A 24290-nucleotide genomic window follows, 5' to 3' on the forward strand; every position below is an offset into this window, starting at 1 on the left:
GTGTAGCCACAGTGACCTTGCAGACCAGCCGAAGTGTGTCACTGGTCAGAAAGTGTGTCCGAAACTGCTGGAGCCGACCCGCTGCAGTGCCTGTGGGCAAAGTGCTGCGAGCTGAAGGACTGGGGGGTGTTGCAGGGGTGCTTGGTGATTTTCAGAGGTCACTTAGTCCCATGTTCTAATGGAATTTGTTAGTGTACAGATTTACCAGCCAAGGTTTTATGACAAATAGTATTTTAATAAAAATTTACCTATACATACTCTCTCCAAGTTACCACTAACAACTGACTGACGTAGTTGATGCAGTGAACAAGTGGGGATACTTTGAAATTGGACCTCTATTAAAATTTGTGTTGAGTAGTTAGACTGGCATCATTGTTCTAAAGGTTAGACCCAGAGGAAAGCTGATTTAGAAAGAAGAACAGAGGTGATACTTCATCAGAAATGGGTTATTCAGTTAACTAAAAAGATCGTATATTACCAAAAAAAAAAAAAATTCTGATTGCCTATGGGACCTGGTGGTTGATATCATTAAGTTTAACACTCTGAGGTAAAAGCATGGTATTAGCAGTTTTCAGTATTAGCGTTCATTGAAGTTATTGTGGTGATGGTATAAAATGTGGATGCTGGATGCCACCTTGGACTCATCACATCAAGCTCTTTAGGGTTGGGCCTGGTCATCTGATTGTTTCGTCCTTTCGATTCTTTCCCCAGTTCTAGAAATGACTTGCCCCATCCTACCCCAGTGCCTACAGCAGAGCCTGGCATGGAGGGTGTGTGCTAGTATTTGCTGAGTGAGTGGATGGGTGGGTGGGTGGATGGGTGGATGGTTGAGATGCCCTGACGCGTCAGTTGGTTTAATCAGTGCTTAAGAGCACAGATGAGACAGGAGGAGCAACTTGCCCTTAACAGTTGTGTGACCTGAAGCTCGTGACTGGCTTCCCTGCGCCTCCATTGGTTCCTGCAGGAAATGCCCGGTAGTGGGAGGCGCCAGTGCCTTTCCCTCCGCTGCCCGAAGGTTGAAATGTCCCTGCCCAGCTCACGAGGAGCCTCCAGCACTAGACTGGTCAGAGACATTGAAATGAGCTCTGAAATCCTGATTTCTTCCCTTTAGGAAGCAAGACTATATTTCTCCACTAGATGATTTAGCTTTTGATATGTATCAAGATCCAGAAGTTGCACAGATTATACGCAAATTAGATGAAAGAAAGCGTGAAGCTGTCCAAAAGGAACGTTATGACTTTGCCAAGAAACTAAAACAAGCTATTGCTGATCTGCAAAAGGTACTACTTCTGGAGAAAATAGTTCCTGTTTTATGCCTGTGATAGGTTTTATGTAGAATGACCCTAACTACCCATTGAAACAAGTGAACAGGTTGCCAAAAGCTTTAGAAGTTAATATGGCCTCAAAAATCTAAGAGGATAAAGTTATGACCAGAAGAGCACCCAATAAAAACTCAACCCCAAGCACATCCTACCCCTCCTCAAACTCACACTCGGGACCCTCGGGTGCCTTGTCACTGTCAGGCTTCCAGTTATGGGAAATGCTAGAAGCACAGGGATCTTTCAAAACTCATCATGAACTCAGCATCTGTTAGTAGCTGGTAAAGGCAGCAAGTGCCACCTTGCAGACGAGTGTGGTCAGTCCCTTCTGCCCATAGAGGGACAGAGGTGGTCACTGCCACTGTGGTTTAAGCATTGCTTTAAGAACTATCTTTGCCCTTCATGTGAGTTGGTGAAAATTTGAAACAAAAAGCAAAAATTTTGTGCTTCAGGTTGGTGAACGTCTTGGAAGGTACGAGGTAGAAAAGCGCTGTGCTGTGGAGAAGGAAGACTATGACCTTGCCAAGGAGAAGAAGCAGCAGATGGAGCAGTACCGCACCAAGGTGTACCAGCAGCTGGAGCTGCACGACCTCATGGATTCTGAGCTGGTGGGTTGTGGCGCCAAGGAAGTGGGGGCGGTGGGGGGGGGGGGTGGTCCACGGGGTCCCCAGGGACAGCCTTCTTGCCTGGCTAGGGCAAAGTCTACAAGAAAAGAGATTCCACTGTGTGGTCCATAACATCGGTCACGAGGGAGAAAGCATGCTTTGTCAATGTAACGTGAATGGTTTTGGAATGCTCAGGCGACCACTGTAATGGTCACCAACCCTTGTGTGCCCTCCCCAGGGGGCTTTTCGCCTTGCCGGGCTCTTTCAGGACTCAGGGTAGTGAAGAAGAGGAACGAGTCCAGGCCAGGAAGAGCTGGGCTCTGCCACCTTTGCAGCAAGTCCCATCATCTCCCCAGCTCTCCATTTCCTCTTTTGGGAAGTGAATTGATGATGGCCCCTGCCCCCCTACCCCTCAGGATTGTTGTGAGGAGAAAATGAGAGAACCGCAGGCCTGGTGTCCTTGGCATATTGAGGATGTGTTTCTTGTAAGCGCGGTGCCTCCAGCTTGCGGAAACCACGGGCAGGGGCCCTGTGTCCCCTGCTGTTCAAACACCGAGGCTCGGGGAGGCGGAGAATGGGGTTGAGCTGCAGGCTTGGGAGCTGGGCCACCTGGGTTCAAATCCTCCATCAACAAGCTCTGTGACCTCCAACAAATTACTTAGCCCCTCCATGCCTCAGTTTCCCCATCACATTTTAAATGGGGGTAAAAATGGTGGGCATTCACTGAGGGAATCGATCTAAAGCCCTCTGTACCATGCCCAGTACATAACAACTGCTACATAAATTCTGCTCATTGGGATTACACTAAATAACTGGCTTTTGCAGACACAGAGTAAAGGACCAGAGTTTGACCACAAGCCAACGTGGATTCGGCCCGTGCACAAATGCCCGCATCACACCGTCGTCACGGGATCATTGTGGTACACTTGTCACTCTGGTAGTCCATGTGGTGACCATGAAGAGACAGCTAAAGGGAATGTGGTGGGATTTGTGTGGATAACAGCTCTCCATTACAGTTTATCTTTTATAGTGAAACTTTTCACTGTGCTGTAGATTCTCTTCCAGCACTGCCTTCCTAAACTGTTACTGATTTGAGGGAGCAGGACACATAGATCTGGTGTAGCAGCACATTTGGTGTTAAATGGCCCTCTTTTTTTTTCTAGACACGAAGACCTTTTGATTTGCCCCTTCAGCCCCTTGTTCACCCTGGCAGTCCTCATCATCGAAAACCAGTGCCCTCACTTCCACAACAAGAAGAAAGACCAACAGAAAAACGACTTGCAGAACCTTTCCTCCAGGAAAAGCCTTCATCACATTCTCAAATGCATTCTCCTCAGCGTGCTGGAGTAGCACAATTACTGCCTGCCCCAGACCCTCACCCCAAGGTCAGTGAGGGAATCAGTTTAAGGTTTGATTCAGTCTCCTCAATCCCAGTTACTGAGAGCTGCATGGGCCAGTCACTGCCCCATGCAGGAAGTATATCAGGCACAAAACAGGCCAGCCCCTTTCTCGGAAAGCTTGCCTTCTGGGAGAGGGACGCAGCCACTTAGGTGAGGGCACCGCTTTTGAAACCCACAGTGGGTGTGCTCAGCCTCTCCGCTGGGGCGGGGTCTGGGGCCACGTGGGCCAGGTCCCCGCCCTGCTGCTGCCACCTCTCAGCTTACTGTTTGGACATGTACTTCACCGCTCCGATAGAATGGACAGACAATACCTGCCTGAAAGGATTGTTTTGAGGAATAAATGAGACAGGCTTTGTGAAGTGCTGACCACGTGAACTAACCACATTAGAGCCACATTAAGGATTTGGGGTGTCCGGTACCTGTTGGAGCATCTATGTTCTAAGTAACAGAAAGCCTGATTCACACTGGGGCATGTGCTGGCTTTTTGTAACTTAGGAGGTGTGGATTTCAGGGTCGTTTGATTCAGTAGCTCAACAGTGTCGTCAGAATCCTGGTTTCTTCCTGTCATCCAACTCCGCTGTATGTGGTGTACCTGTCGCTCCAAGGCCAGCCACTCTCACAGCGACTCTAAGCTTCTCATTTGTGCATCGTCCCACTTGGAGAGGGTGCATCTGTCCCATTCTAGGCAGGAGTTCTGAAACCACCCCTGACTAGAGCAGCCTCTGTCACTTGCCAGCCTCTGGTGCAGTGCCTGGGGTGTGGTCCTCAGACTGTCCCGAGAGCATGTGTTTAAGTCCCTACAAATGGGACTTGGGGCTCAGAGGGCAGGGTGTCAGCGGGCTCTAGACAGCTGTCTGCTGTGGCCAGGGTTGCAGTGACACTAGGGAGGGGCTCGCTGCCTGGCGGCCTCCACGTCACCCTCGCGTGCTGGTTCTCCCAGCGCCCATCTCCACCCGGCCACCGCAACCCCTTCCTGTAACATCTTAGTTTTTATAACTAACCATTCAATTTTAAAATACTCTATCATTCTTTTGAACATCTCAGGGTGTTCTACTTCTCTCACTTCATTTCAGAATACAAGAAACTTATTCTCATACATGGCATACCCTCAATAAACGCTAAGTGTGGAAAGGTAGTGGCCCTGTCTGTTTCCGTGTCAGAAGCTGAGTCAGGAAGCTGCCCCTCTGTGCTCACAGAACCACCTGAAATCCTGCCCCACATCTGCCTGGAAGGCTCGGCAGTCTGTCGTGGTCGCTGCTATGTGCGGAGCCCCGAGAACGGTGCTTGGCAGGAAGTGTTTGTTGACGTGATAAATGAGTGAAGTAGACAAGTACTTGTCCCTGGTTTTAGTAGGCACTCCACAAAAAGTTTATTTGAAGATTCTTAACCTTTGGCTGCCTATTTTAAGCATAAGGCCACTTAATGATGAACATGTTTAAAATCAGGCTTGATACTTATTTCTAAGCAGTAAACTAAGAAAATATCAGAGACCTCGTCAGGAAAAAAATAACAAAACCTTTACTTTGGTAATTCACATTTCAATTGAACTGAAATTGCCAGTGGTAACTAGTAATAGTAATTGAGGCAGAATCTACACTGCTTTTTTATTAGGTCTATTCCTAGGTGGATAGGAATAGAAGCCCTGATGTAAATTTGTAAATTACATCCTATTAGTATAAATTATTCATATCTGATAATACTGATGTTTAGCGAAGTCACACCTTTTCAGGGCTGGTGAGAAAGGAGGGCGGGAATCAGCACGGCAGACGTGGGCAGTGTCCCCGCCAAGGCCCCACGGGCTTTCCTTTGCTCCCTTCCAGGCCGAGTCACTGCCCTACGACGAGCGGCCTCTTCCAGCCATCCGCAAACAGCAGGGGAGAACGGACGAGGAGTCAGAGATGCACAACACAGACGTCAGCGACGCCCAAAGAGGGGGCGCTTTGGGAGAGCCAGAGCCCTTAACAGAGAAAGCCTTGAGAGAAGCCAGCTCTGCCATTGATGTGTTAGGAGAAACCCTGGTAAAAAAAAAAAAAAAAAAAAAAAAAAAGATGTATACTCACATGCACACACATATATATACACACGTACACATCCTGCATACATGCACACACACGTGTGCACATGTCTGTATATCACACAAGAAGAATGGAAGGAGGCGTGCTCCAAGGCTTTGTGTTTGTAATAAGATGTTGATTTCACTTTGTCCTTCTTGTTGAATTGAAAAATCTTTTAATTATTAATTACATGAAACAGTAAAAACATAAGATTTTATGAATTAGTAGTCATTTAAGACTGGGTTTTTCTTTGTAATATTTGTGGAGCTAGTGTTGAAAATCAACTCCCTCCAGTCAACATGGGCTAATTCAGAGAAAAACATGCCCAAACAAAACAAAACTTGAAAATCCACCTCCTTATGGAAATTAGCTCAGTGGATTTTTCCCCCCTGGTTCCCAGCTTTAAAATATGTCTCTTGATCAGGCTTTCAGTACTTTCCATACTTTAACATAGTCTTAAAGTTTTCTTACTGGGAAATTTATTTCTTCAAAGGCATGTATTTATTCTGTATAGGTCCTGTTGTTTTAAAAAATTCTCCTTAATTAAACACTAAAAGCCTTCAAGTTGTATAGTATTGGAGGGTGGTTGTATGACGTCACTAAAATGCTAGCTCTGTAAATAAAATAAGGTTCCTTCTCTGCATTAGGTTGCTGGCGCCTATTCCAAGACATGGTCGTACCGAGAAGATGCGTTGCTCGCTTTGTATAAAAGATTGATGGAAATGCCTATTGGAACACCAAAGGAAGACTTGAAGAACATGCTGCACGCGTCCGTCTTTCTCATTAGAAGAGCCGCGAGGGACATCGTGACCTCAGTGAGTCCCGCGGCCAGGAAGGGCTGTGGTGTCTGGGTGAAATCCCGGCCCGCACCAAAGAGATCCTGATGGCTCGAGAGCGAGCCTGGTCGGGTGCATTGGCATCAACTCTAGCGCGACACTGCTGCAACCAAGAATTAAGGTTCACCAGCAGGAAACACAGGCCCCGACTGTAAACAGAGTGCCTTTGCTGGGTCAGTCCCTCCTGGCTTGAGCAGTGCCAGCCTCCTCCATGTGGTTTCAAGCCAGGGGTTTGCAGAGGCCTGGTGCCCCACCACCGGTGAATGTCCAGTTTATGTTTCTATTTCATGAAGCCTGAGGCCGTTTAGGAGTGACTTTGAATTTTTCTAACTTTGAAAGGGCCTTAAAAATGAACATATCACAATCACACAATTGTCTAGATTTGTAAAGGAACTTACCCATTTAAGCAGGAATGTAGGATTTTGATTCTCAAGGGAAAATGTTGAGGATTTTTAACACATTGAAAGATGCTTCTATTTGCAAAGCACTGTGTTTAGAAAGCAGTTTTTAATTTGCCATTTTCAGCCCTTCAGAAAGCATGTAATTTTCAGTATAATGTTCATATTTGTATAGTAAATTCATGATTACTTTTGGTGGAATTCAATTTTAGTAGCTCCTGTTTTTTACCACTTTTTTCTTAGGTGTTTCAGGCTGCTTTGAAATTGTTGAAAATGATAATTACACAGTATATTCCTAAACATAAACTGGGTAAACTTGAAGCAACTCACTGTGTGGAAAGAACCATTCCCATTTTGCTTACCAGAACTGGAGATTCTTCTGCTCGCCTCCGTATTATAGCTTCAAATTTTATTCAGGTATGAACTTCACCTGTAAAATTTAAAACCACAGGTATAAACACATTCCTACAGATATCTGACTTTCTTACTACCCTACAAGATTTTGTCTCTACTCAGCAGTGTTGTAATTTATCCTTCATAGTTCACCGTCGTAATTCCCGTAAGCTCTGAAAAGGAAACCTTGTTTTAGACATAACTTTGACAAAACATAGAGTTTGGTTTTTTCGGTATTTCTCTTACTCAACATATGCTATTAATTTTTAAATAAACAAAAATATATGGAAAACTAAATCAGAATAGAAAATTTCAGGGGAAAGAAATAACAAACAATAGCTGTCTTAACCTAACTCCTCCTCTTCATTGAACAGACACCTTCTCCAGCTAGGTGTTGTGGGAAGTGCTGAGGCAGAAGTAGATGTCCAAGGCCTTTGGCACACGTTTATACCAAGCAGTGTGAAAATACATGTTTCTGTCTTTAAATTAGCTTAAGAATGTTTCCAGTCTAGAGCTTCTTAAGTTGGAGCTTCACAAAGTCTGTAAATTCCTAGAAATTTTACATGAAATTTTGTGAATGTGCATGACTTTCTTGGGAAAGAATCCAAAGCTTTCATCGAGTTTCTCAAACGGGTCTTTCCCCAAAATATTGAGAAATACTGATCAAGTTTCATTAATAAACTGAAAATAAACTTTCAGGGAAAATGAATAAGGAAAAATAAGTAATGCTAAAGCCTTACAATATTCTCCTTGTTAATAAATATAGCTTGGAATTATTTTGCTAGAAAATACAGACTCTTCTGGAAAAGAAATTTAGAAAAGTAATAAATGCCCAGCAGGAGATTAGTAGAGTCCAGTGATTCGTGATTGTTTAATGGGACCCAAACAGAGGCCTTGAGCAAAGGAAAAACATTTTTTACTCAGCTTTTTTACTAAGTTAGCATTGTCTTTGGATGATATTCAGTCCTCATGTAATAAATTTGAAATGGGCGAGAGAACTATCTGTAGTGTGAAGCAAGGAGAGAGAAGCAGCTCTGCTTTCTTTACTGTAGTCGCAAGCTCAAAAGAGATTAATTTTAAATAATGTTTTCAGATATTAAGAATAAGTAACTTTTTGTACAGAAAAATATTTCCTCTACTTTCTTATTTCTTATAAACTACTACCTGTTTTTTAGGGTAGGTGGAGATGTCCTCTTTCAAAAGATATTTTGAAAATGAGAACGTGTTACTGATTAATTATTTTTAAACCATGTTAATTTGAGTAGTTTGGTAGTGCTAAAATTTCCTTTTTATTATTGGAAATAATCTTAAGGAAATATATTACAGGGCTAAAATTCTTATATCCTGCATACCAAGTAGCTGATGTTGAAATATGCAAATATTTGCAGCCTCTGTTTGTCCTTTGGGAGCTTGTGTTCATACTTCTCTAAAGAATCCTGTCATTCTTCTTTCCTGTTACGACAGAGGGCCACTCACAGGCACAAATACGAGTTACCCATGCTGGCAAAACTAGAGATTATTTTAGGAGGTATGACCCACAGGCCTAAGAAAATCGATTTCTTTCTATATTGCAACTTATATGCCTCAATATTTATCATTTATTTCTTTCTATGTACCTAAATAACAAAATAATATCTTAATGATAGACTTGTTTAGAGACATTAAAATAAGTAAAGGTCCTTAAATTTTTCATCTTTAAACGCGTCAGTGAGCATTTTAACTAGTCTTGTACGTTGTTCTCTTGGTTGAAGTTTCGTAGATTCTAAATAATGATAGAAAAGCAGAGCTGTAGTTTAAATTTCTGTAGAAATTAGAAAATCTTTTTTCTTGAGTTTGGGGAATACTGAGAACAGAAATCTTAAGTTTTTTATTATGTTTTCTGTGCAGTTCTCATCACTCTCCAGGTGAGCATGACTGTATTTGTTATGCTTGAGATTTTTGGTTTGTTTCAGGTATTGTGGCTTAAGTAGAAACATGAGCTTATAGACTGAGGATTTTACTGCCTCTGTCGTTTACGGCCCTATTTTTTTTTTCCTCCGGTATTTGATGATCAGACTAAATTGCCTTTAGTTTTTTCCAGTACAAATTAACAGATTTTCTTGGTTTCTATAGGAAATGGCCTTGTTTAAGGAAATTAAATCTCTCCAAATTATCCCAGCTTACTTGGTACAGCCACTGAAAGCAAACTCCTCAACCCACCTGGCGCTGAGTCAGGTGGACCTCCTGGCCCGGCTGCTGAGGGACCTGGGCACGGGGGGCTCTGGCTTCACCGTCGACAACGTGATGAAGGTAAGTGTAGCGGGTGGTGAGCGTCTCATTGGTGTACATTGAGTGACGGGATGATTCCCAAAAGAAGTCCCTGTTTGACTTAATGAGACTGTCAGGTGTGTCGCTCTATGTGCGCTGTGTGCTTTGGACAACGTAAGGAAACCATGGAAGTTATAGGAGAGAAGATTTCTGCCAATGAGAAATTCCCTATTCCTGATTTCAAATGTGTTGAAAGTACAGCTCTGAGCGGTAGCCAACACCTTGGCTGGCCCTGGAGATCAGATACTCTCTCGACTGTCGTGTTCTCGTCCACCTCCCACACATCAGTCTGTGTCACTTCTCTCTGTGGGGAAAGGCAGAAGCCGCCATGATGCGATTTCCCCCAGCATCAGACTCCCAGAGTCCTGGACTGGGACCCGATGTCGTGACGGGAAAGTCCGGATCATGCAGGCATATTTTTATTCATCTGTTTTATTAATAGAGGTGTGATTTAGACCAACTTTAGTAAGCAGAAGACTTTGAAACAACCCTCTTTGAAACCCTTTCCCCCCTCGGCTTCTGGAGCTCTCTCCACCCCTTCTGGTTATCCCCTTGCCCTCAGCCTCGTTGTCGTGGTCTCCTCTACTGGCCCCCCCCTCACCCCTGCAGCTGCACATACCTAGGCCCTCGGGCCCCATCCAGTAGACTGAAGACTCACACGCATAGCCCCCAGCCTGGCCACTCCCTGAACGTCTGCCTCTCCCAGTCGCCACCTGGACGCCAGTGCGCTGCAGACCTAACGTGCCCGAGTCAAACTCCCGGCCCTACCCTCCCGCCACTCCTCCCTCACCTGCCGCCGTCAGTGGATGGCAACTCCTTCTTCCCTTGCTCAGGGCTCACACCTCGGAGTCGTCCTGTTTTTTCTTTATTAAAGAAGTTGTGGGTTTACAGAACAATCATGCATAAAATACAGGATTCCCATACCGCACCCTACCACCACCACCTTGCATTGGTGTGGAACATCTGTTAAAATTGATGACAGCACATTTTTATAGGCGTACTGTTAATCAGAGTCCATGGTTTAACTTAGGGCTCACTGTGTAGTGCAGTTCCGTGGGTTCTTTTCTTTTAGTTTTTATTCTGTTACCATATGTGTAATCTAACATGTCTCCTTTTAATCGTATTCAGATATGTATTTCAGTGCCATGAATTGCATTCACGGTGTTGTGCCACCATCACTGCCATCTGTTACCAACACGTCCCCGTCATTCCAGATGGAAACCCTGTGCCCTTTAAGCCTTGACTTCCCATTCCCTATCCCCACCCCTTCCCCTGATAACTTATATTCTAGACTCTGACTCTATGAATTTGCCTATTTTAAATACTTCATATCAGAGAAGACACACAATATCTGTCCTTTGTGTCTGGCTTAGTTCACTCAGCATGATGTCTTCAGGGTCCATTCATGTTGTCGCTTGTATCAGGACTTCATTCCTTTTAGCAGTTGAATAATACCAGTTGTGTGTGTGTACCACGCTGTGTTTATCCTTTCATCAGTTGATGGCCACTTGGGTCAGAGTCACCTTTGGCCCCTCTCTCTGCCTCAGCCCTCCATCAGCAAACGTTGCGGTCTCCGTCTGCCAGTCCACACCACCTCTGCCACCACCCCCAGGTCCACCCTCTGTCACCTCCAGCCTGGGTGGCCATGACGCTCCCGAGTGGACTTCCTGCTTCCACCGCCCCGCAGTGCCCGCAGAGCAGGCGCAGTATCCCCTGCGCGAGCATTAGGTCCGCCACCCTCTACCCAGACCCGCCAGTGCTTCCGTCTCACACAGACAAACAGTCTTTTCATTTTTGATTGCAAACTGCCAATTCTTTCCTGAGCTCATCTCTTTCTTTTGTGAAACTTTTCAAAGGCAGCCAGTTGAGGTTGGTTTTAGTGGAAACACACCAATGCCCTGTCATTTCTCCCAGTACTGCCAGCTTGCTGGGCCCCTGGTCTGCTTTCTGGGTTACAGGAGGCAACACTTTTACCCACTGTTTGTTCCTGTGTAACATGGACCACCATCATCCCTGCCCACAGGTCCGTTTCGTTGCTCCCCACGTATTTAAATCCTTTTTAGGGCAGCACCCCCACTTCAAGATACCAGTGGAAGCTTTGATCACACCGAGTGCCAGGCCTTAGTGCAGTGAATGGGTCGGGCCAGGCCTTAACCACACAAAAGAGGCTGCACTAGGCCTTGGTCACAGTAAGAGGACCATGCCAGGCCTTAGTGTCAGTGAGAGGGATGTGCCGGGCCTTAGCCACAGCGAGAGGGCCACGCTGAGGTCTCGGTAGCTTATGGCAGGTAGAGTTGCTCGTTTGTTCCTGCCACAGCCCAATGCAGTTGGCAGGTCGGGGCACTGTGCTCCACGCAGTCAAGCAGGGACTTGCGGTCCCTCGGGGACAATGCCACCAGCCTCTTCACATGGCCTTTAGTTCCTGACTCAGGAAGAGGGACTGGAGGGTTGTGAGAGGGAGACCCCTCTGGGCCGAGCCACCCACCTACATCTCCCCTGAGCAAGATGGCCGCAAGCTCACTCCAAAGGGCCGGGAAGTGGGGGTAGCCATGCACCGAGGAAGAAAAGGAGGCAGGTTGGCTGAGCACGCAGTCGTAATTTAGAATGTCTGAATGCTGGTGAGACTGATCTGCAAAGGAGGGAGAAAAGGAGAAATTGATAAAGCAAGAGTGAGAAGGCCAAAGGTCTTGGGATCCTGTGAAACGCGGAAGGTTGGTCTAGAGCAGGGTCAGGACATCCTCTTAGCCGCAGGAGCCAGCGCATGGCCCAAGGTGGGCGGTGGAGGGTGGAGACAAATGGAGGGGTCTGAGGTGGTCCCTGGCAGTCCTTGGGAGCACGCAGGCTGGGTCCCTGGGTGGTCTGAGGCCCCCGGGGCATGTGTGGCTGTGGGTCTAAGGGGAGACCAGCCAGCCTGATCCTCAGTTCTTCCCTCACATTCAGCTTTGCCCAAGCACAAGGAAGCAGAGAGGGTCCAGGATTTCGCGGGTGTCTGTGAGAGCCAGCAGGGGACTGTAATGATGGGCTTAGAACTCAAGCAGACACGGAGGGACGTAAAGGCCTGAAGGAGATGGTGGCAAGGGACAGATGGCCATGGGCAGTGTGGGTGGTCTGAAGATCCCAAAGGGGCTGCAGGAGAAAGTAAGCTGGAAAGGTAGGAGACGGCAGAGGGTGGCATCCTAAAATCAGGACTTCGGTGGCAGTGCAGTGGTTGGAAGGGATGGGGTGTGTGGCTAGGGCCACGTGAGGCCATCAGAAACGCAGAAGCCGGGGAGAGAGAGGCCAGGATGTCCAGGGGGCCGTCGCATGGTGCCGGGTTTCCTGAGCTCTCGTCATCTGGGGTGGGGCGGGCAGCGCAGGGCTGCGAGGCTAAGAGAAGCAGATCAGCAGGAAGGAGTCTGCAGAGATCTTGAAAATGTTCTGTTGAGGAGAAAAGGAAACTTTCAGAATGATAAGTACAGTATGTTATCTGTAACATCCAAACGAGAAACTGCACATATGTACACACTTAGGCTTTGTATCTCTTTGAAATAAAAATATGGCTGAGAAGCATGTGCATCTGCTTCAGGAGATTGACCACTTCCAAGGGGGACACAGACAGTGGGACTGGGGGGACGTGCCAGGGGACCCACATTACAGCTATGATGTTTTATTTCTGAAAAATAAAAAAGATCTGAAACAAACATGGTACAATTGTAACACTGGTAAAACCTAGACGGTAGGTACATGAGAGTTTTAGTTCCACTTCTGAATGTTTAAAATATTTCATGATATTTAATATGAAGTTTATGGAAAGGATATAACCTTAAAATGCTTATTAATATGTTAAGTGGAAAAAAGTAAATCACAAATTGTATATACAATATGATCTCAATTATGTATGTAAATTAAAGCAAGAAAAATTATCTGTCTTAATATGTGGAATACTGTCGTTTTCTTTTTCTTTCTTTGTTTCTCAAATTTTCATAATGTATCTATATTCTTTTTATGCTAGGGAAAAAAACCTCATTATTTTAAGAATTAATAACAAAAGAACCCTCCCAACCTTATTTTTAGTTTTCAGTGAGTGCCCTGGAGCACAGAGTGTTTGAGGTGCGAGAAACAGCAGTTAGAATTATTTTGGACATGTATAAACAGCATCGGACTTTTATTCTTGAGTATTTTCCTCCAGACGACAACAACACACGCAAGAACGTTCTCTATAAAACCATTTTTGAGGGATTTGCTAAAATAGATGGCAAGCCTACAGATGCTGAAATTAGGGTAAGTTAACATTCATGAAATCATGGTCTACTTGTATACTTGGAATTATTTGGTACGTGAAAAAACAAACAGATTATCCAAGGAGCTGCATGGGCAGGAAGCACAACACACTGGCTAAGGATATCAGCTCCCTGGGGCACCTCCTGGCTCCACCACCTTTTGGCTGTGAGCCTCAGTTTCCCCTTCTGCAAAATAGGAATGATAGCCATAACATTTGCAGTTTTCTCTATCAATAAACGTTTTTAAAGTTAATCTGAAGAATTTACTTTTAACTCTAATCACATCATTAGTCTTACTGAATATTATAAATAGAAAAAATGTAATTTATATGCTATAATTTGTCTCTCAATTTCTAAGACTACTCTAAAAAGCTACTCTAATAGAAAACTAATTTTCTTAACAGGCACAGAAAAAAGCAGCCACAGAAGAAGTGGAAAAACAAAAGAGAGCAGAAATTCAAGTTTTACAAGGGCAGTTGGCAGCACTAAAGGAGATTCACGCCGAAGCCCAGGTTGGAAAGGCTCACGTGTCTTTTATCAGTGCCTTCGTGTTGAAACTGTTTGACCGTTTATCTCCTTATGCAGGTACTCGGTGTATCTGATGCACCCTTTCATGAGAAAAGGTGACACTACATGAAGAGGGGAAATGAAAGGAAGATAGTAGCCTTATAAATTAATGGGATCTGTGAATCCCTTGAAACTCTATAGAACAGTTTGCCAGTATGGATTGGTACTTTTATTTTTATTATTTTTAATTTAGTTTTGAGATAAAGTAAATATTCTATTAGTGATTGGAGTGAGTGGCTGTCAGTGTTTAGAGAGAAACCACTCGGGGCTTGGAGAGTGGACAGGCGTACACGGGAGTGAAGGAAAGGGAGGGGGAAGAAGGAAAAGGTTTTCCCTCCTCCGTGGTGCCACGGCCTCCTCAGAGACAAAGGGAAAACATAAATTGGAATGTGGAGATCTGATTTCAGTGCTTTAAAAAAGGGAGGCTTGGGGTAAACACTCTGCTTGGGTCAGCGTTTCTCAGAAGGCCCCGGGAGCGTCCTGTACCGTGACCAGAGAGGGTTTGGTTGAGTATAAACACGTTCCTTCTACACTGCCCCACTTTTGAGATTCACTTAGTTTCATAACACTAATTTTGTGGTCAAGTTCCTTAACTTGAAAGAAAATTTCTTTCAAAAAAGAAAGAAAATATGACTGAATATATATTGAAGTTCTTGTGATAAAAATTCACAGTAACATTTCAACTAAAGGCTGGAGTGTCAGTATAACAATAAGGAAAAAGAAAAAGAGGCTATTGGGGAATGGAAAAGGGGGTGGGGAGGAGATGGGGCACAGGCTGGCGATAATTCCTCATGTTTATGTAACGAGTCGTGGCTCAGCAAGAGCACTCACTTAGATTCATATTCTCCCAGCGCCCCTCTGTCCTAATATACACATGAGGAAACAAGTCTGACAAACCTCAGCGACACAGTCTAGACGCAGAGCTAGGGGGTGGCTAAGCCAAGACCTGGCCTGAGCCCTGAGGCTGAGTTCCCCCTTTCTCCCCTGTCTCGGCAAGAATCCAGGTTCCGGACTCCTGGTCAGTGTCCGAGGCTAGAGGCCATTGGTAACAGTGAGACCATGTTCTCCATGGAAAGCCCGAGGGACAGTGCCTGTAATCCGCAGACAGCTTTCTCAAGGGCCGTCACCGGCTCCGAGTTGTTCGTGTCATGTTGAGGAAGTGCCCACTGCGTGCCAGGCCCTGTGCGGGCTCTGGAAATGCAACAGGGAACGAAACAGAGCTGGGGCTCCAGGGAGAGGCCAAAGTGAAAGAAAAAGTAACAGCTCGCCTGCCAGCATGGGGGGCCCTGAGAAGTGCACGGAGGGGTGGCCGGCCACGGCGGGGCAGAGTCAGGGGGCTGGGCACGCCCACTAGACCCCACAGGGTGGCTAGGGGAGGCTTGAGAATTTCACAATGTTTTTTAATTGCCTGGTTGTGCCCAGGTTTTAGGAAAAGGGTGTAAAAAATTACTAAGTAGTTTTCTAAGCTGTTCAAAGCATAGGTAAAGTGAAATTTAAAAACTGTTTAACATTTTGCATTCTGTTTACATTGTCTCCCTGAAAATTATATAAACCTGAGTCTCAGTCCAATTATGTTAGGTTGGCTTTCTTGACTCTGTAGGTATATAAATCATGAACCGCCTCTGCAAGTTCAATGTTAATTTCTTAAGTCCTTTTCCAGTTCTAAAATTGTATGGTATGTTTTTTCAGATTCATTGATTGGGTTGAGAGAAGTCATTATCACGTAAAGGCTTATTATCTGTAAATTTAGTGGACGTTATTTTTGTTTGTAACATCACACTGCAGCCATTTGTCCCTAATCTTTCTCTTTTTGTGTCTTAGGAAAAAGAAAGTGATGCTATGAAGGCAAAGAATCAGGGTGTGTAAGACGCACGTCATGAAAACTCCATGTAGAAACCACTGTTATTCATGGAGCAAATATTTATTGAATGCTTACTGTATTTCAGACATTTTAGAACTGAATGTAAAATAATACTGTCCTTGTTAACATATATAATGTTTTTAATGCAAAATGTTAATTTTTAACATATTTTAAAACATAGTATTTTTTGTTACTGAAAATTTGAAAATAAGTTCTACAAAAGCTTTCTTTTTTTAATTCCTCAGACACTCAAGAAAGAAAAACAGCTCCACCTAATGCTCCAGAAATTCCAAATAACCATTATTTAGATAAGTGAGTAAAGTTATCTTTAACCCATTATATAGTGAGTAAAGGGACTAACCACATTAAAAAAAAAACTGCAAAATATTCTCCCTCATTCATTCTTTATGATTATGTAAATTGGCAGGCTCTTTCCAGTCATTTTTAAAGCTAGTCAAATTGCCTTCTAAATTATCAGCATTAACTCTATGTCAAGATAACGTCCCCTCTCTTTACCCCAGCAGAAGTTAGAAGCATATTTGTCATGCTGTTACAGACACAAAATACCAGAGCAATATTTTCACCGTGCAGTAGCTAAGATATATCTAAAGGAATTTAAGGGACATGTCTTAGCCATATCTTCTCTTGAGACTTAAAATTACCTTTCTGCTTGGTTTTGCTGGGACAGTTAGAATCTTAAGCTAACATTTCCAACACCAAGTTGGTGAAGAACCTTTCCTTCTGGGACATGAACAGGTGACGCCTCCAGCCTCCAGGGAGGATCGGCCCCACCCTGCCCACCTCTCAGGGCAAACCGAGGGCAAAGGCCACACACAGGGCTAGAGAGAGGGGGCTTCTCCTCTTGGTAATTGGAGCAAAATGGACATGACCAAATGACAGTGATTTTGCATTCTTTTTTTACTTTGTTTTATTTTAGTTTATGTATTTTCTGTGGGGAGAGGAGCGACTCCTTCACGGAGGAAGGCCTGGATCTGCACTACTGGAAACACTGTCTGATGCTGACGCGATGTGACCGCTGCAGACAGGTCAGGCCCGCCATGAGGCCCAAGCGAGCAGTCGCCGAAGCCCAGTCCCAAAATACCCGAGTCTGAGTGCTTAAAGGGGAGCAGCTCTGGGGAGAGTAACTGAAGGTCCATCACCCCATTTTGATTTGGTTGTGTTTTTTGGTCATTTTTACTTTCTTCACTGAAATATAGATGTATAAAGTCGTAAGTGTTCCAGCTCAATGACATATCACAAAATAAACGCCCTTGTGTAAGCCCCACCCAGATCGGAAGACAGCAGGCTGCTGTCCCTCAGCCCCCACCAGGCCCCCCATCATCACTCCACTCATTTCTAACACCACTAGGGTGTTTCTTGCATTTTGAGTTTTATATACAGGGACTCATACAATATATAACTCTTTTGTGTGATGCCCCATGCTATAGCTTGTTTTCTTGCTTTATAGTATTCCATCATTTGAATATTCTATTCTTCCATTTATGAATTCAGATTGCTTCCGGTTTGGGGACATTAGGAATCCTGTTGCTGCAGACTTCCTTGTGTATATCCTCAGGTGCTCCTGTGAACACACTTCCTGGGGTACATACCTAGGAGTGGGATTGCTGGGGATGCCAATGCTCAGCTTCAGAAAATGCCAAGTGGCTGTGCCAGCTCATAGCTCCCAGGAGCTGTGAGGACAGCACCCTATCCTCGTCAGCACTTGTTATTGTCAGCCTGTCATTTTAGCCCCTCTGGGGTGCGCTTAGTGGCACCTCATGGTGCTGTAATTTGCATTTCCCTGATAACTGCAGTGGAGTGTCTGGCCATTTGCTCCTTGGCCCCCTGGCCATCTCTTTTTGTGATATGCCTGCTGCAGTCTCTTGCCCTTTTTTTCAAAGTGGGTTGTTGATCTTACCAATCCATAGTAAGTCTATATGTCTGAATATGAGTCCTTTGTCAGTCATTTGTATTGCAAATCTCTTCAACCCTACTCTTGCCTTTTCATTGTCTTAATGTGTGTTTTTATGAATAGAAGTTTTTAATTTTAATGTCCACCTCCCCAGTCATTTTTATGCTGAATGTTTTTTATGTCCTGTTTAAGAAATCTTTCCCTACCCCCAGTCTTTACTCTCTTCTCTGATAAACTAGGCCTTTCGTTCCATAAAAGAGGAGAACTAAAAGAAAGAACTTCTTCCCTTTGCCTTGGACTCTTTCAGGCTTTAGAGACTAGTGTGAGTGGTCAGGCCTCTCCCTCTAGGCAGATGCTTCTTGGGTTGGCAGTGTGGCTCCAGCACCCCGGTGCAGTTGAACGGGCACGGGTACAGGTGTCCCCGGCAGTGTGGAAATGCCCCTGGCATACAGCCTTGAGGGCGTAGGGGAGTCATTCCCGCCCAAGGTATCAAGGCCCCCAGGGCCTTCCATAGCACTCCCTCTTATGACACGTTTCTTTGCACATTCTTAGGAGGCAATAGGCGCTGGGGTGTGACCCAGAGGCCACATGTAACCACCTGCCTCCTAGCATAAGTCTCCCACCTGAGGTGACGTAGCACCCCATCCCCACCCCTAGCAATGGACATTATAGGCTAAAAGGAGGACTGGGGATCTTCAGCAAGGTACAGCCAAGGGCTCCAGAAGCTCTAGGGGATGAGCACCTGCAGTAACTGTATGTGCCTGCCTCCACGTGCAGCAGACACAGACTGGCTGTCCTCAGCTTTTGCAGCCTCGGGCAAGCACACGTGGGACATAGCTGGGCCAGCGCAGGAACCCACAGCGTTCTCAGCAGCGTGCTTTGTTCTGTGTTTTGGAATCCAGGTAGTTGAGATATCCAGCCTGACGGAGCATTTGCTGACAGAATGTGACAAAAAGGATGAGTTTGGAAAGTGCTATCGCTGTAGTGAAGCTATTCTAAAGGAAGAGCTGCCCAGACACATAAAAACCAAAGACTGTAACCGTAAGTGGGTCCACAGGCCTGACTGTAACCGTAAGTGTGTCTGCAAGCCTGACGGTAACTGTACATGCATCTGCAGCCTGACTGAGCCATAGTGTGTCTGCAAGCCTGACTGTAACCATAAGTGTGTTTGCAGGCATGGCTGTAAACCTAAGTGTGTCTGCAGCCTGACTGAACCGTAAGTGCCTCTGCAGCCTGACTGAGCTGTAAGTGTGTCTGCAGGCCTGACTGTAAACCTAAGTGTGTCTGCAGGCCTGACTGAACCATAAATGTGTCTGCAGGCCTGTGCCCCAATAAACTCCTGTTAAGACCCCAGGCACTGTGGGCTTGACCAGTCCTCCTCTGTGAGGTTCCTGCAGCTGAGGTGGGTTGTCTGCAAGCACCTGGGCAGGGTTTAGGAGCATCCACGAGGTGGGCAGCTGGTATGGGCTCTTTCCCTCCTTGCTCAAGCGCTCCTTCGGTTTCCTAGGAGTAACTAAATCCTGTCTTATTAAAATCATTTCAGCTGCCAAATCAGAAAAGCTGGCAAACCGGTGTCCCTTGTGCCACGAGAATTTCACACCTGGAGAAGAGGTAAGGGGCCTAACTCGGGACGTGGCCTGACACTGAAGTAACTAACCCCTGTTAGATGCTGCCTTTGGTGCCGAACCCAAAGTAAACACTCTGTTCAGGAATAGAATTTCCTGTGTCCACTCTCTCAGGACTCAGTTCTTTGAGGAAATAATTGAACTCTAAACAGTTATTCCGTTTGACTATGTATTCATGTAATTTCTTCTTGTAACATTTATAAATGGTTTATTTGAGAAGTCTCAGCTCACTGGGATATAAGCATGAAAAGGTTTTATGTTTTCTAGCCATTGCTTTCAGTTATTTATTAGCCAGATTCTGTAACACTCTGGGCCCCGAGGCCCAGTTTGGTTTTAAAATGCTATTTCCTGTGCGAGTCCAGGTTTCTTCCTTCCCCAGAGCAGGCTGCACCTGTGACCCAGTGGTCCCGGTGTGGGGGTGGGCACGGTCTGCCACACCCACCCTCTCCTTCCCCATGTGCTCTTGCTCCTCTGGCGCTGGGGGCCGGGGGGGGGAGCTGGAGCAAGTGAGAGGTTCTGTGTTGTCATTCTGGCTCCCTGGCGAAGGCGGCTGGCTGCCCCCCCCACCGCCGCCGCCGTGCCAGGCATCAAGTGCCGCACCCCTGTGGGCCCACCCACCACACAGGGCCCACTGTTGGAGGAGGTCTGGCTCTGGCTCAGCCACTTCCACTGCAGCCCCCTTAGCTGCTGCCACTTGCAGTTTTTTAAATGGTGGTTAGTTTTGCTTTAAGGTGATGATCCAGTAGAGGACGAGTATCAGTGCGGTTGGAGAACAGGTGGAGGGTCGCTGGTGCACTATCCTGAGGAAGCACAATTTCATTGTGGGGGGAAAGGGGGCAACGGGGAACTGCCCAGGGGCAGACTTGATAAATAAACTGGTCTGTTTATATAACGGAAAACTCCGAAGCAGCGACAGAGACCAGCTCCGTGTAGCAACACAAACGAATCTCACAGTGAAAGCATCAAGTCACAGAGGAGCACATGCAGCGTGATTCCAGGGGCAGAAATTGCCAAATCAGGCCTACATGAAAGTAAAGAGCACACTCCTTAGGGCCGTCTGTGCTTGGTGAAATGCTGGCGTAAAGCAGGGTCAGGAGACAGTGCCTTGGTGAGATGCTGAAGAAAGGGGATCCTGGGAGTTCCCAAGGTCAGGGTGTCCTGTTCACCTGGAAGGGGCTCCCCAGGCAGTGCCCTAACCCTTTCTGTGCTGTAAACTATACACACCTGCACACTCGCAGGCCCTTTGTTTCTGCTGGGCTGTGGTTTGCAACTCAGGCTGAGGCCACATCTGCGCCCACTGTGCCTGCTGCCTGCTGCACACAGGCATCAGAAGGCACAACCCCAGAACCTCTGGACGTGGAGCATGAGCCGTTCCTCCAGCGTCTCTGGGGCGGCCGCTCTCATTTTGTCTTTAAAGGTGTGCCGTCTCGATGCTGTGAAAGCATCCGAAGTCCCTCTCCGCTGCCTGGTCGCCATGCAAGGCTCTTCTTTCATTTCAGGCGTGGAAAGCTCACCTCATGGGCCCAGCTGGCTGCACCATGAACCTGCGCAAGACACACCTCCTGCACCGGGCTCAGACACTGCAGCCAGGTAAGGCCCTCCTGCAGGCGGGCGCTGACGCAGGGTCCCTGCTCCATTTTCACTCATGCACCACAGCCTCCCACCAGGGCCTCCTGTGTCACATCCGTGGTTCTTTAGTAAACAGACAGAAATCACGGGACCAAAATGCTTCTCCATGAGCCCCCATTGTGCAGCCCTCTCAGAGGTTTCCGGGGTGGCATGAATTTGGGAATCCTGGACCAAACACGCTGGGTGTCCTCGCAGTGACCTTGTTCTCAGTGCCCTTTCTACATGCGTGGTCCCCGAGTCTTTAGACCCACAGACGCTGCCGCTACCTAACTACTAAACCCTGGTGTTAGTTATTTTGTGCCAGATTTTTTCACAAGAAAAACGGATTTTTTTTTTTTTTTTTTTAATTAAAAAGTTATTCCTGGTCCAAAGACCTTTGGATACACAACTTTATTTTAGGAGGGATGCCTGTAAATTTAGTGATATAAAACCCGGCATTTCTTGAGTGCTGGGTTAGCTCAATCCTCACATCCCCTTCTTAGAAATGAGATAAGGCCTAGAGGGGCCGTCTGCGAATTAACGCCTAGCCCTGGGGGCGTTCGTGCCTTCCTTTCGGGAGCTGAACTCTGAGCTCAGGGTGGCTCAGCCTCTCAGCTCTGCTCTCTCCTGGGTCCTCTAGCTGCCCCGTCCTGCTGCCACCACATGCACCACCTCCTTAGCAGCCAGCCCAGCTCTTTGCACGGCACCAACACCGGGTGCAGACCTGACACCCCTAGTGGGCCACAGACATTGCCACCAGCCCTTCTGATGCTGTTCCCGAGTCCTGGCCACTGGTGTCACCGACCTTTTTGCATTCTAGTTCTTATATAAGCGTGTCCCTTCTAAAGCAGTGCCTGTGTTTTATTGTCTGTGTGTCACCCCTGCAGGTAAAGGCTCAGCAGTCATCAAATCAGGCACTTCAGGATCCAAAGTTGGAAGCAAGATCCCCACCCCAAAGGCAGGCCTGAATAAAACCTCTAACAGGACATACACGAAACGATGACATGACAAATAATTTGTTTCCTTTGTCTCCATAAGTGACTGATTCTAAACTGTTTCTTGTAAAAACTGTCTGTGGATGTGGACCCCATTCTCCATCCCCACGGTCCCCAGGCTCCGTCCCCACCGTCCCCAGGCTCCATCCCTGCTGTCCCCAGGCTCCCGGCAGTGCTCCTCCTCTGACTTGTAGTTGCTCCGTCAGCTCTCTTATATAAATGGTGTGCGTAACTGACCAAAGAACCTAAATCCCAGAGCTAGGACCTGCTCTCACTGTATTTTCAACCTTCAGGTTTCCTCTTTCTCAGGCCTTCGTTATGAACAGGAGAGCAGTTGTTCTGTTGCACAGAATCAGAAACCATTGCCCAGGAAGCTTAATAGAAGCAACTCACAGGCAGGGCTGGAGCACTAAGGAAATGGCACAAGCAGAGCAGCGTCTTTTCTTAATTGCATGGAATAATTTTCCTGAAAAGTTCCCTGTAGACCCGCCTCTAGCCCTCTCCCTGGTGGTAGAATTTCACCAGGGCGTTGGCATGGGGGCAAGGGCCGTGTGTTGTGGTGTGGGTCTAACTGTGCCTTTTTCTCCCCACAGGCACTGTCTGCTAGTTTTCCTGCCCAGTGCACTTAGTGCCAGGGTAAGAGTTTTCAGTATCTGCAGAACATGTGTTTTCCACTTTAATGAGAAATAAAAGTAAAAAAGAAAATCTTAAAAATCAGTAACTGAGAACTGGTCCCACCTCAGCACTTACCTTCTAGAGGTTTCTTAAACAGTGCTGTCCCTGCGACATTCTTCACTTCCTGGCAGAGTTCCTGCCTGGTCCCAACTGTGCAGACCCGGATTTAGCCAAGGTCCACACCATCGTGCTTTTGTATCATGCCTTTTTCTCAGAGGCGCTGCAGACCCTCTCGACGTGCAAATTGCTAACAAAACATAATTATGGAGTGACTTTCTAACTGGCTATCATGTGCTCACCCGAACACCCATGTAAACAAGAGCCGGCCCTTCCCTAAAACCTCTAATAAAGCGTGGGCTTGCTTTCTGGTCTGCACGGAGTAGCTTCTACGCATATTTGAGATACACAAAAGGGCCTTCGAAATGTACTTGCAGACTCAGAATCACTGGGCTGGGTTCTGTGAGCCTGTCCATTCAAGTCTGTATGTAAATGGAACTGTACGTTTCCAGGAGGGTTTTAGAACACCCAAACGCTGCCTAAAATGCAGAACCCAAACCTCACAAACCGTCTCCTAAGCAGCTTGTCCGACTCTCGCCTTGGGAGGGTCCCCAGTCGCTGAGGGGAAGGAGCCCGTGTGTGTCTGAAGGTGGCTTCGAAACTCCAGGTTTCCTCCCAGCAGTGCCCACGTTCCCCAAGTGTGAAGCCACAGCAGGTGGACACTGGGCGTTCTCCCCTGAATAATATCAACTGGCATGTGGGCAGGCTTCTAAAAGGCCAAGCAGAGATGTGCAGGATGCACGTTTGTCTCATACAGTTGGTGTATAAATACTGTTTTTTAATTCCCAACCATGTGAAACAACAAAATACATAAAAAACTAAAAGCTCTGGGCGGTGTACTCCCTGGCCATATTAGTAACCATGAGTTTGCAGTGATCCATCTTCATTTTTGATTAACTGATACCTCATATGATTGACTCAAAATATTGAGCAAGAATAAAACTTACTAAAAGAGTTACCTTTAAAAAATACCGTATTAAAACGTTTGTAAGTGTGGGAAAGAGAAATAACTTAGAACTCTACAAAGCAAAGTACAGATGCCAAGATACTTATAAAATGATCTTTTCTGGTGTCAAAGAGATACGGGCCATGAGTTCTAATCTGTTGATTCTAATCTATTTTTAAAATACAAATAAAATACTTCTTTCAATGGAACAGTAATGAAGAAAGTTAACCAAGGAATTATCCTTTTCATTCCAGTCAAAACTTTAATGTATATATATAATATTTTCTATGTATTAGTAACTCAAGGAAGAAATTTGTAAAAATACTTTTTAATGAGATAGAAAAACAAAGATGGGTGTATTTAACACTGTAGTCTTGTGCAAGTTACAGAAGAATTCTTTGGTTATGTTGACATGATTACTAGAGTGATTAGTTGCTATTAAAATAAGCCTCCAAGTTATAACACTAGCAAGA

General features: G+C 46.0%; 1 protein-coding gene across 3 annotated transcripts in view; it reads left to right on the top strand.

The window, feature by feature from the left end:
* CEP104 (centrosomal protein 104) overlaps nucleotides 1–24032 on the top strand; it is a 45844-nt gene extending 21812 nt beyond the window's left edge. For 2 of the 3 annotated variants that reach the window (XM_037828691.1, XM_037828693.1), the window contains 16 exons: nucleotides 1112–1280; nucleotides 1772–1927; nucleotides 3088–3309; nucleotides 5145–5342; nucleotides 6026–6193; nucleotides 6856–7029; nucleotides 9118–9294; nucleotides 13366–13572; nucleotides 13976–14083; nucleotides 15960–15996; nucleotides 16245–16311; nucleotides 16937–17045; nucleotides 18814–18952; nucleotides 19455–19522; nucleotides 21036–21126; nucleotides 22032–24032. In XM_037828691.1, the coding sequence (XP_037684619.1) occupies nucleotides 1112–1280; nucleotides 1772–1927; nucleotides 3088–3309; nucleotides 5145–5342; nucleotides 6026–6193; nucleotides 6856–7029; nucleotides 9118–9294; nucleotides 13366–13572; nucleotides 13976–14083; nucleotides 15960–15996; nucleotides 16245–16311; nucleotides 16937–17045; nucleotides 18814–18952; nucleotides 19455–19522; nucleotides 21036–21126; nucleotides 22032–22147 (2206 nt within the window). In that variant the 3' untranslated portion in view covers nucleotides 22148–24032. The remainder of the gene's footprint in view (nucleotides 1–1111; nucleotides 1281–1771; nucleotides 1928–3087; nucleotides 3310–5144; nucleotides 5343–6025; nucleotides 6194–6855; nucleotides 7030–9117; nucleotides 9295–13365; nucleotides 13573–13975; nucleotides 14084–15959; nucleotides 15997–16244; nucleotides 16312–16936; nucleotides 17046–18813; nucleotides 18953–19454; nucleotides 19523–21035; nucleotides 21127–22031) is intronic. The other variant, XM_037828692.1, reaches the window with a different exon arrangement.
* Nucleotides 24033–24290: the final 258 nt, after the last annotated feature.

The sequence above is a fragment of the Choloepus didactylus genome, chromosome 2, assembly GCF_015220235.1.
Source record: "Choloepus didactylus isolate mChoDid1 chromosome 2, mChoDid1.pri, whole genome shotgun sequence".
Taxonomy (NCBI): Eukaryota; Metazoa; Chordata; class Mammalia; order Pilosa; family Megalonychidae; genus Choloepus; species Choloepus didactylus.